Source organism: Ascaphus truei, chromosome 1, assembly GCF_040206685.1.
Source record: "Ascaphus truei isolate aAscTru1 chromosome 1, aAscTru1.hap1, whole genome shotgun sequence".
NCBI lineage: Eukaryota > Metazoa > Chordata > Amphibia > Anura > Ascaphidae > Ascaphus > Ascaphus truei.
Window position 1 is genome coordinate 349,987,313 of NC_134483.1, and position 13,176 is coordinate 350,000,488.

The 13,176-nt window shown below is 44.6% G+C and overlaps 1 protein-coding gene across 3 annotated transcripts in view; it reads right to left on the reverse strand.

Annotated features, from left to right (window-relative positions):
• Nucleotides 1–427: 427 nt before the first annotated feature.
• Nucleotides 428–13,176, reverse strand: part of NFKB1 (nuclear factor kappa B subunit 1) — a 133,491-nt gene continuing 120,742 nt past the window's right edge. For all 3 annotated transcript variants that reach the window (XM_075609067.1, XM_075609075.1, XM_075609057.1), the window contains 2 exons: nucleotides 4,652–4,808; nucleotides 428–1,245 (listed from right to left, as the gene is read on the reverse strand). In XM_075609067.1, coding sequence (XP_075465182.1) covers nucleotides 1,049–1,245; nucleotides 4,652–4,808 — 354 coding nt within the window. In that variant the 3' untranslated portion in view covers nucleotides 428–1,048. The remainder of the gene's footprint in view (nucleotides 1,246–4,651; nucleotides 4,809–13,176) is intronic.

Below are 13,176 nucleotides of genomic sequence, written 5' to 3' on the forward strand. Positions count from 1 at the left end.
GAGATTGGCGGCGCGTGCAGCCGATTACCTGGTCTGCAGGGAGCTGCAGGGAGAGAGACCGGGGGGGCGTGGCGGGGGAGTGACGGGGGCGCGGCCATGACGTCACCCGGCAGGTTCGCCCTCATTGGCTGAACCGCCGGGGGGCGTGCCGTATCGCTCGACACGAGTGCAGGAGTAGCTCGCGCCTCAGCGCGGCGGCCCCCCCTCGCAGCGGGCCCGGCGCCATTGAGGGGAGGGTTCTCGTCCATGCAGCGTCCGCCACAGCGGACGCTATAGTAGGCAGCGGGGTCAAGCCCTAAGTCTACAGCCCGCTCTTCGGGGGACCTCTGGTTTTCAATGCATATTTCTCAGTTCCTGTGGTACGACTGCAAAACCTAAAAATATAGCGAATTCAACATTATTTTAAAAAAAAGTGAACAGCCATGTGTGCCTTTATCCTTTTATTAAAAAATGCACAATAAAAAAAAAAAAAAAAGACTAACAAACGGAAAAATATATAATATTTACTGTATTAAACCGAGGGCACAAACAGAATTTATTTAATGATTAGTAAACACCAGAAATGGTTTTAAATATGCCATGGGAAAATTATCAATATTTGCCTTGTTGAAGTTTAATAATGTAAATTTTTTCGGAGTCAGTTTCATCTTTCTGATGTCATTGAACTGTGACACCACGTCGCTTCCACTGAGGATTTGCACCAATATATGATCCAAAGTCGGTTAATGTGCAACCGCAATGCGTTGTGCCCGCTTGACCCAGAAGCATGTGAAACAACCCCTGGGAAGAGGCACATCCACACGCTTACACATCCATTCTCTTTGGTTTCATTGTATGTGACTCTTCACTGCCTATGTATACGTATACAATAAGAAAGGATGCTTTAAATTGAATTCGGCCCAGTCTCCATTTTTCTCATCGGTCTCTATAATTGTCCGTGTTTTTCTCTCGTGGCTCTCTTCTGAGCTGCCGAGACTAAAAGTCATTGTGCAAGCAGTGACTCTTCATGTTTAGATGCTGCCTACTGGCATTGTCCTTTTTGTAAGCATCAATTGTTGCAAATGAGAGTGCCGTCTGACCCCTGCTCCTCAGGGAGCTTTGGAAGTGTCAGAGACTTGCTGCTTAAAGATTCCGAAGATGAAAGGCTCAGCTTCTGAAAGGATGTCTCCACGCCACTGTCACACATGCTTTCAGTATCCTGCTGTTTGACATAGGCGAGTTCATCTGATGAATTATTGCAGGTATCTGCATGTAAAGAAAATGAAAAAAAGGAGTAACTAAAATAAGACTTTAAAACAGATGTTGAAATATCTTCCAGCTCAAAATATAACAAAAAATGTTTCCCCAAGAGTTATAAAGAAACTTAAGATGTTCAACTGCTGGCTGTATCATCGCATTAACACACCCGTGAAATATAGGCATGTTACGGAGAAACATACACAAAAGGAAAATAATAACACAAGTAAGATACCATTGAGGTAATGGTAAGGATGAAGGACACCTATAAGCACGTTCACACGCCCGAGACCGCTTTTAAAGCCAAGCCCGGGTTAAAGAAGTGCAAAGCCAGTATACCTACTCACAGACAGCTGTGTTGTCCATTTGGTTCCATCAGTGTGAGGCTGGTTACTGGCTTTCCAATGTAAAGCTGGTGGTGGCTATGAACCAGGTACTGTATACGAGTAAGTTATGGCGAGTAAATAAGTGTGACAGAAAGCTTCCACAGTACAGCGACAGCATGCATAAGCTTAGAGGGATGAATGTTAAAGCAGATACGAAGCAAAAAGTGATACACTGTGAGTGCTTATTTGCATGTTATTACCCAGAATCCTTTGCTGCAGTGGATATCTTTATTTATATAGCGCCATTTATATACATAGCGCTTTACAGCAGTAATACACGTGACAAAATAATATAACACATCATGGGAATAAGCACTTCAGACATTACAGTAACATTAGGAAAGAGTGTCCCTGCTCCGAAGAGCTTACAATCTAAGTGGTAATTAGGGAGAAGTTACAGAGACAGTAGGAGGGTGTAAGTGCATCTGCAAGGGGCCAAGGTCGGTGCATCCGAGATGTAAAGTATCAGCCAACGGAACAACCCATATTCTTCGTTAAAGTGGTGTGATTTCAGATTTTAAAGGTGGATAGAGAGCGTGCCAGTCAGATAGAGGGGAAGGGCATTCAAGAGGTGTGGGGCAGTGAGAGAGAGGTTTTAGGCGGGAGAGGGCTTTAGATACAAAAGGGGTAGAGAGAAGACATCCTTGGTATGCTGTGCGATTATGTGGTAGGAGAGGTTACTGGACATTTGAACGTGCTCATAAATGTTTTTTTTTTTTTTAATCATTGCTGTATGATGGACGGTGGAGGGATTTTGTCATTTTTTTACTCGCCATAACTTACTTGTGTACCTGGAGTGTAGTAATAGAGAAGCCATTCATTATTGATCCATTTACATCTGAGCAAAACCTGATCGATGTCTGGGAATGCTACTATATTAGAATGGGTGATAAAGATGTTTTGTACACATGCTTTGGCAATGGGAGACAAGTGAGGTCTAGAAGTACGGTTCAACTTCAAAGTTTCCCAATTTCAAAACTGGTACAAAATAACCATGTATTCAATAAGATTCCTTTTTTATATATTTGGTGCTGGGTTTTTTTTGGAGACTTTGATGAATAGATCCCATATTGAAAAGGTAGTGACTCCTAAATGCGGTTTATTATAATGGAGTAAAAGAATGATAGTTTTTAAATGTGTGTTTAAAGTATGTCTTCATCCCTTTTACTTAAAAGGGAAGAGCTTAAGTCACTGTTGGCATAACAAAAAGGCCGGTGTGTGTATATATACAGTGGTGTGAAAAAGAAAGTACACCCTCTTTGAATTCTATGGTTTTACATATCAGGACATAATAACAACCATCTGTTCCTTAGCAGGTTTTAAAATTAGGTAAATACAACCACAGATGAACAATAACACATGCCATATTACACTGTCATGGTTTATTTAACAAAAATAAAGCCAAAATGGAGAAGCCATGTGTGAAAAACTAAGTATACCATATGATTCAATAGCTTGTAGAACCACCTTTAGCAGCAATAACTTGAAGTAATCGTTTTCTGTATGACTTTATCAGTCTCTCACATCGTTGTGGAGGAATTTTGGCCCACTCTTCTTTACAACGTTGCTTCAGTTCATTGAGGTTTGTGGGCATTTGTTTATGCACAGATCTCTTAAGGTCCAGCCACAGCATTTCAATTGGGCTAAGGTGTGGACTTTGACTGGGCCATTGCAACACCTTGATTCTTTTCTTTTTCAGCCATTCTGTTGTAGATTTGCTGGTGTGCTTGGGATCATTGTCCTGTTGCATGACCCAATTTCACCCAAGCTTTAGCTGTCGAACAGATTGCCTCACATTTGACTCTAGAATACTTTGGTATACAGAGGTGTTCATGGTCAACTCAATGACTGCAAGGTTCCCAGGTCCTGTGGCTGCAAAACATGCCCAAATCATCACCCCTCCACCACCGTGCTTGACAGTTGGTATGAGGTGTTTGTGCTGATATTCTGTGTTTGGTTTTCGCCAAACGTAGTGCTGTGCATTATGGCCAAACATCTCCACTTTGGTCTCGTCTGTCCAAAGGACATTGTTCCAGAAGAGTCTTGTGGTTTGTTCAGATGCAACTTTGCAAACCTAAGACGTGCTGCCATCTTCTTTTTAGAGAGAAGAGGCTTTCTCCTGGCAACCCTTCCAAACAAACCATACTTGTTCAGTCTTTTTCTAATTGTACTGTAATGAACTTTAACATTTAACATGCTAACTGAGGCCTGTAGAGTCTGAGATGTAACTCTTGGGTTATTTACAATTTCTCTGAGCATTGCACAGTCTGACCTTGGGGTGAATTTGCAGGGACGTCCACTCCTGGGAAGATTGGCAACTGTCTTGAATGTTTTCCACTTTTGAATAATCTTTCTCACTGTAGAATGATGGACTTTAAATTGTTTGGAAATAGCTTTATAACCCTTCCCAGATTGATGGGCAGCAACAATTGCTTCTCTTAGATCATTGCTGATGTCTTTCCTCCTTGGCATTGTGTTAACACACACCTGAATGCTCCAGACCAGCAAACTGCTAAAACTTCGGCTTTTATAGAGGTGGTCACACTTGCTAATGATCAATTAATCAAGGGCATTTGTTTAGCAGCACCTGTCTGCTACTTAGCATCTTAATTCCTATGGAAGCAGTAAGGGGGTACTTAGTTTTTCACACATACTGTAGCTTCTCCATTTTGGCTTTATTTTTGTTAAATAAATCATGACACGGTGTAATATGTCATGTGTTGTTGTTCATCTGAGGTTGTATTTACCTAATTTTAAGACGTGCTAAGGAACAGATGATTGTTATTATGTCCTGATATGTAAACCCATAGAATTCAAAGAGGGTGTACTTTCTTTTTCACACCAGTGTGCGTGTGTGTATATGTATGTATTTATATATATATGTGTATATATATATATACATGTGTGTGTATATATTTAGTTTTATTAATTAATTTAAGTTGATGCATATTTTTAATGGTCCAGGTAGATGTGACACATACCATTTATATCTACACATTCTCACACAGGATGTCTTGCACACAACTTACCCGTCTCCTGTGTAATGACTGATGCCTCAGAAGAACTATAAGTAATTCTGGATACATTATCGAGGCTTTTCTGTGATTCCTGAATGGTTTCAATAGCTTCTCTGTAATTCATAAGCTTCAAGGCTTCCAGCAGTTCTTCTATTGTACCACCAGAAACCTACAACAACATAGCAACATACATTTCATGGCAGATAAGATCCGCAGCTTGTACCACCTAATCTGCCCATTTTCATGCTTCTGTAAAACCTCAAACCCTATTTGATCCTTGGCTTTCTTTTGTGTTTAGGAGAGCTTTATGCCCTTACTGTATTAGCCCCTACTTCCTATGTTGGGAGGCTATTCCACCACTTTTTCTGTAAAGTAGCAGCTCCGCACATTTCCACTTAGCCTGCCACCCTCCATTTTCAGAACATAACCTCTGTGCATAACCCCTTTCTCTGATATACTGTATGCTTCCATCCTGTACTTTCTTGAAACTCTTGATATATTTGAAACTTTCAATCATATCCCCCTCTCCCTTCTATCTTCTAAGCCAGGGGTGCGCCAACGTTTTCGTCTGCGCTACCCCTGCTCGAGCCCTGCCCCCCCCCCCATTACCTTGTCTCCAGCGTTTCTGACATTACGATGGCATGTGACGTTGCTTTGCCAGGGCAACACGTCACCAGAAGCCGCCGGAGACGAGGTAAGTAACATACAGAGGCCTTACGCGATCCCCGGCATTTAATATAAATGCTTTGGGGAAGAGCGCAAGGACTTTGAAAGGCCCGCGAACCCCCTCTAGCAAATTTCACGCCCCCCAGCTTGTGCACCGCACCCCTGATCTACGCTGTACATACTAGGTCCATTTTAGGAGCTGTTCTTTGCTCCAATTTCTTTATGTCCTTTAGGAGAGAGAGTCTCCAGAACTGAACACGGTGATATTCAAAGTGACATCATGATGGGATATGTTGCTGCTTTAGGCCTCGTTCAGGGTGCTGGCTTCGGAGGGAGGGCGTGCTGATGTGCGTGCGGCCGTCCGACACAATGTATTCAAATTGAATAGTGGTTGTCAGGGTAGCAGCTGCCCTGTCTCTGAAGTACGGAGTTGACGCTGGCTACAGTTTCAATCAATAAACAACCCAAGTCATTTTTTGAAGCTGCAGCAGCGTCACTGGGACCTCGGCAGCCAATGAAATCATTCTTGAGAATGATTTCAAGACAGCAGCTTGGATCCCTAACCTCAGGTCTGTAGCCCCGCCCCCTCCCCGCCTCCTCAACTCCTGAAAAGTCTGCTGGGGAGGATGAACACACATCGCCCAGCAGACTGCCGCCCACCCTCCAACTCCTGCCTCTGGGACCCTGAACGAGGCCTTAGTGGGTGGGAGAGCTGTATTATACAGGTTATGTGGCGTGAAAGTTTGGATTTCATGAACAAACCTCAACCTTTCATTTCTCATGCAAAGGTTTATGTTTTGAATGTGTATGGGAATTGTACCGGAGCTGTAAGACTCCCACACTTAAAAAACAAATGTCATCAGGATGTAAGAACATGAGTAATTCTAATGCTTCACCACTTAAACCACAGCATACAGTAAGATTGGTACAAACTATACGTGTTTGCTGGCTACTGAAACCCAGGAAAAACTCAGCAAATGTTACATACAGTACAGTGTAAATATCAGCTATCACAGCATTATACCAATTATCATTATCACGCTACAGTAAAATGCGCGTTTCCCATTTGCAATTTAATCAAATTGTGCATTTTTTATTTTAAGAGAAAACAGTGACTGCAAATTAAGAAAAACAAATTCACGTTCTTTTTAAAATTAATTTATGAAGTGACCAAAAGAAGTCATCTGAGTATTCCTGTATTCATTTATCTCTAAGCAGACTTCTGCCATGAGGCACCGTCGGCACTAGAAGACATCCTACACTCAATAGAAGTCAAACGCTGTAAAATGTCCTCCAGTGCTCAAAGGTGTCTTGTGGAATAGAACTGCTCAGTAAATATGACCCACGTCACAGCTTTCTATATATATATATATATATATATATATATATATATATATATATATATATATATATATATATATATATATATATATATATAAGGTTGCATTTGTCTGCGCTTGCTTCTATATTCTAGAATATATATATATATATATATAATCTGAAACACAAAAATACAGCCCTTTATCTCCATGCTACTCACTATATATAAGTTTGATCATTCCTTAATTGTTTACTACGTACCTCTTTTCTTGTCCTAGTAGAGCATTTTTTTTAAATGATATGTGGCTTTTTGCTACAAGTATATTATGAATACTATGCTAACAGTTACTCAATGTGTTGCAAATATATGTCCGTTTTACTGTGGTGTATTGTAAGTAACTTTTGTCTGCATCACTATACAGGCACTGAGCTGATCCAATGTTAAGACCACCCCCCTAGGGGGAGTAGCAACGGACGAACGTATCAGCACAGTTGCTTCAGTGCTCTCAGCTTCTGATTGGTCCAGCATCATGGGAGTTGTGACTTCAAATAGATCTTGATTGGTTACTATCCTTAAGATCCCGGACGAAGCAGGTGGCAAAACGGGTACTTTCCTGTTATCTGGAGCCATTTCCTGTTATCAGGAAAGTACCCACATTAAATCTACCACTTCCTCCACTCAACACCCCCTAATGCCCTCCAACCAGTAAAATGTCCGTCCCCACCTCCTCAAACCCTCCTAATAAAGATAACTGCCCCTCCCTCCTAATACAGAGAGAACTGTCCCTCCCCACCTCCTCATACACAGAGATAACTGCCACCCTAACACCAGTAACTGCCCCTCCCTGCCACCTCCTCCTAATACACAGTGAGGACTGCCCCTAACACCAGTAACTGCCCCTCCCTGCCACCTCCTCATACACAATGGCGCAACAAAGAACACCGAGGAACAGCACGTTATCATTTAGAGTCATATTTGGCCGAATTAATTTGGAGGCAGCACGTGGGTGACGAGGACGTCTTTGAGTCACTGTTGAAAGCAATTAAAGGTTTTTGGCCTCCAAAAATGCGTTGTTTTCAATAATAAATAAGTTGTTACTTTGTTTTTAATGAAATAATAAATACGTTTTTAATTAAATAAGTTTTTTGGAATATGGCTCCGGATAACAGGAAATGGCTCCGGATAACAGGGAATGGCTCCAGAAAGCAGGAAAGTACTGCAAAACGTGCGGGTCTGTGCTCTTCCTTGTGTGTACTCAGTACCCCCTATGGCTGTTACACCTGCTCCTCTGTGAACCACTGTGAGAAGTAACCTGACCAGGTGACAATATGGCAGCGTTCCTGTAACTTTGACCATCAGCTGCTCACATTTCAACTGCTTTGCTCTGGCTAAGTATTTAACCCCTATTCCAGCTTTACTCTCTATTCCAGCTTTACTCTACTGACCGTGGGACTGATGCCTTTATAGATCCTCACCTTTTACATCATGATGTAGAGCAGTACATAGGAGTTTGTCTGTTTAGTGCAGGATATATTATCACTATAGTTACATTTATCACTATTCCTTGACCCCTGTTTGCTCTTCATTTCACCTATTGTGTGTCAGTGCTCTGCTTTACCTAGGGAGTGCTCCTGTTCCATTAGGTTGCTTGTGTCAGAGTGGTGGGAGGCTTCATGCATGCCTCTACACCCTGCAGTTTATATTGTATATCTGCATAATCACTTAAGCATTTGGCTATCATAGTTTCATTATACAGTGGATGTATTTAGGTGTCAGCTACATATTTCTTACCTAGAGGATACTGGGGACTGTTTAAATGTTTTGAATGTTTTCTTGTGATGCTTGTATTAACACATTTAGATTTTTTTGTACACCAGAGTGCTTATGTTGAGCCTCTCTCCCTCTCTCTCCCCCCCTCCCTCTCCCTCTCTCTCCCTCCCTCTCTCTCTCTCTCGTGTTTTTCTGGGGGGGGAGGGACACCCAGAGGTGAATGAAGGCACTGGGATATGCGCTAGAGACTTTATAAGGGCTTTAAAAAAAAAAAAAAAAATGAATATCATTTGTGAGTGTTTATCTCATATTTGAAACCTTATATCATTTGAATTAAGACATACTGAGCCATGAGGAGTTGTTCTGTGCTGGCTTCCTACAGATTTACTCATTTAATTGGATGGTGGAAGGAGCATCGCATCAAGCAGCACCAACCTGGCAGCATTACCCAGAGACATCTTGGAACCCGAAACACTAGCACTAAAAACTCCTCTCTCTCCGATTTCTCCATTTCCCCTTTTCCTCTCTCTGACCATCACCTCATCTCATTCTCTCTATCTCGCTTCTCCCCTTCTCCACCTCCATCTACCCCCCGGTTCTGCAGAAACCTGCGCTCTATTCACTTACCTGACTTTGAGTCCACTTTAAGCTCCTCCCTCTCCCCTCTCAGCTCTGCTACAGACCCTGACAACCTGGTCAGGAACTACAACTCTGTCTTGTCCTCCTCTCTTGATCTACATGCCCCGCTTTCTCTCTGCCGCCCTCGCCCTTCTAACCCTAGACCCTGGCTAAATTCCCACACGCGCATGCTGCGTTCCTCCACTCGTTCCTCTGAACGCCTCTGGAGGAAGTCTCACACTCTCGCAGACTTCCTTCACTACAAATTTATGCTATCCTGTTTCAACTCTGCCCTCTCGCAAGCTAAACAAGCCTACTTTTCTGCACTAATCAACATGCACAAGTCTAACCCACGCCGACTGTTCTCTGTCTTTGATACTCTACTCAAACCACCCTCAGCTGCCTCTCCTTCCTCCATCTCCGCTCAGGACTTTGCTGACTATTTTAAGGAAAAGGTGGAATCCATACGCCAGAACATCCCCTCTGTTCCTTCCTCCCATCCTACACCTCTTCCTAACTCTCCTCCTGCCTTCCTTGACTCTTTTTCCACTGTCTCAGAGGAGGATGTGTCGCTGTTGATCGCCTCTTCTCCCTCTACCACTTGCCCTCTTGACCCCATTCCCTCCCATCTCCTAAAACCTCTTGCTCCTACTATAATCCCTATGCTCACACACATTTTAACTCCTCCCTCTGCTCTGGAACCTTTCCATCCTCCTTCAAACATGCAACAGTCATACCATTACTCAAAAACAGCAAGCTTGACCCTACCTGTCTTTCTAACTATTGACGGGGTTACCACCTCTCCGGGTTTCACCCGGAGACTCCGGGTTTGGCATCCCCTTCTCCGGGCTCCGGGTTTGTCCCTGAAATCTCCGGGTGGGTGGGTTGTTGCAGACAGGGCAGCACAGTAAGTGAGTTCGCATTGCTACATCACTCACAGATGCTCTGCATTTCTCACGGGACTATCTGTGTGCACTTCACTGCCTACTACATCCGGGTCACAGCCCTATGCTCTACTGCGCATGCTCACACGCAGGGGATCATGGGAGTTGTAGCTTTTATTAGACAAGATCGATTGGCACATAAGCAACACAGTAACATTCTTAGAAACCCTGCTAGAGAACACACACCACCCCCATGTATCTTATCTCCTCTCTCCCCTCTCCCCCCCCTCTCCCCTCTCCCCCTCCCCTCCCTTCTCCCCCCCCCTCCCTTCTCCCCCCCCTCTCCCTTCTCCCCCCCCTCTCCCTTCTCCCCCCCCTCTCCCCTCTACCCCCCCCTCTCCCTTCTCCCCCCCCTCTCCCTTCTCCCCCCCTCTCCCTTCTCCCCCCCTCTCCCTTCTCCCCCCCCTCTCCCTTCCCCCCCGCCCTCTCCCTTCTCCCCCCCTCTCCCTTCTCCCCCCCTCTCCCTTCTCCCCCCCCTCTCCCTTCTCCCCTCCCCTCTCCCTTCTCCCCTCCCCTCTCCCTTCTCCCCTCTCCCTTCTCCCCTCTCCCTTCTCCCCTCCCCCTCTCCCTTCTCTCTCTCTTCTCCCCTCTCTCTCTCTTCTCCTCCCCCTCTCTCTTCTCCTCCCCCCCCTCTCTCTCCTCCTCCCCCTCTCTCTCTCCATCCCCCCCCTCTCTCTTCTCCCCCCTCTCTCTCTCTTCTTCTCCCCCCTCTCTCTCTTCTCCTCCCCCCTTTCTCTCTCTTCTCCCCCCTCTCTCTTCTCCTCCCCCCTCTCTCTCTTCTCCTCCCCCTCTCTCTCTTCTCCTCCCCCTCTCTCTCTTCTCCTCCCCCTCTCTCTCTTCTCCTCCCCCTCTCTCTCTCTCTCTCTCTCTTCTCCTCCCCCCCTCTCTCTCTCTCTTCTCCTCCCACTCTCTCTCTTCTCCTCCTCCTCTCTCTCTCGTCTCCTCCCCCTCTCACTCTTCTCCCTCTCTCTCTCTCTCTCTTCTCCCCCTCTCTCTCTTTACAGTAAAGCTGCTTCAGTTCCTCCCTTTTGATAGCAATGAGGTAACCTTGTCTTTGTTAAATTAACTCAAGTAAAGTTAACTGAGGTAAACATTGTAATAAATTAATATTGACAATTGTCATCAGCGTTAGTTATAAATAATAGAAATGATGTAAGGTATAATTCCATATACCATTAACGCAGAAATAGTGCCAGCAATAGCAGTCTCCCGCCATCTCCCCCTGCAACTACTCTCAATATGGCTGCGCGGCGTCAAATGGCGCTGCGTTGCCATGCCAACGGGAACGTCACGTGACGTAACAGCATCACGTGATACTGGTTGCCATGACAATGAGACGCCACATGATGTCACGACGTCATGCGGTGCCACGTTGTCATGGCGACTTGACGCCGCGTGACGTTACATAGCATCCCGTTGTCATGGCAACACAGTGTCATTTTAAAAAAAAAAATCTCCGGGTTGACCATCAGTCGAAGGTGGCAACCCTGACTATTGACCTGTCTCCCTCCTGCCTTTTGCCTCTAAACTCCTTGAACGTCTTGTATTCTCTCGCTTGCTCCATTTTCTCAACACCTATTCTCTCCTAGACCCTCTACAATCTGGCTTCCGCACTGCTCACTCCACCGAAACAGCCCTCACTAAAATAACTGACGACCTCCATGCTGCCAAAGACAGAGGTCATTACACTCTGCTCATATTACTTGACATCTCTGCAGCATTTGACACAGTGGACCACCATCTTCTCCTCCACATTCTCCATACTCTAGGTATTCGGAACAAAGCTCTATCCTGGATCTCATCCTACCTCTCCCATCGTACTTTCAGTGTCTCTTCTGCTAACACCTCCTCCTCCTCTATTGATCTCTCTGTGGGGGTACCCCAGGGCTCTGTCCTGGGACCTCTTCTCTTTTCTCTGTACACACTCTCTCTAGGTGACCTAATAACATCTTTTGGGTTTAATTATCACCTCTATGCCGACGACACACAAATATACTTTTCAACACCTGACCTTACACCTGCTGTACAAACCAAAGTTTCTGAATGTTTCTCTGCTAAATCATCCTGGATGGCCCTCCGACGCCTTAAACTCAATATGGCTAAAACAGAGCTCCTCATACTTCCTCCCAAACCTGGCCCTACTACCACCTTCCACATTACTGTTGGAACTATCATCATTCACCCAGTAGCCCAAGCACGCTGCCTAGGGGTCACACTCGACTCCTCTCTCACATTCGCCCCTCACATTCAAAACATTTCTAAAACTTGTCGCTTTTTCCTCCGCAATATAACAAAGATACGCTCTTTCCTCTGTTGCTCGACTGCTAAAACTCTGACTCGGGCCCTCATTCTCTCCCGTCTTGATTACTGCAACCTCCTGCTGTCCGGCCTTCCTGCCTCTCACCTGTCTCCCCTACAATCTATCCTAAATGCTGCTGCCAGAATCACTCTACTCTTTCCTAGATCTGTCTCAGCATCTCCCCTCATGAAATCCCTCTCCTGGCTTCCGATCAAATCCCACATCTCACACTCCATTCTTCTCCTCACTTTTAAAGCTTTACATTCTTCTGCCCCTCCTTACATCTCATCCCTAATTTCTCGTTATGCACCATCCAGACTCTTGCGTTCTTCTCAAGGATGTCTTCTTTCTACCCCCTTTGTATCTAAAGCCCTCTCCCGCCTTAAACCTTTTTCACTGACTGCCCCACACCTCTGGAATTCCCTTCCCCTCAGTACCCGACTAGCACCCTCTCTATCCACCTTTAAGACCCACCTTAAGACACACTTGCTTAAAGAAGCATATGAATAGCACTGTGGATATTCTGAACACATGATACATAAGCTTGGCCCCCTGCAGACGCACTTACCAGAACTCCCTCCTACTGTGTCTGTACGTTCTCCCTACCTACCAATTAGACTGTAAGCTCCTCGGGGCAGGGACTCCTCTTCCGAAATGTTACTTTTATGTCTAAAGCACTTATTCCCATGATCTGTTATTTATATTATCTGTTATTTATTTGATTACCACATGTATTACTACTGTGAAGCGCTATATAAATAAAGACATACAATACAATACATACTTAGGGCTCTTTTTTATTTGTTTTGTTCCCCATATACAGTACATCTGCATTTCTTGTCCCGGGTTTTACCCATCTGATTTTTTTTTCATTCACTCATATAGCAATTATTTTATTTTCTAGAGAATCCCCTTTCTT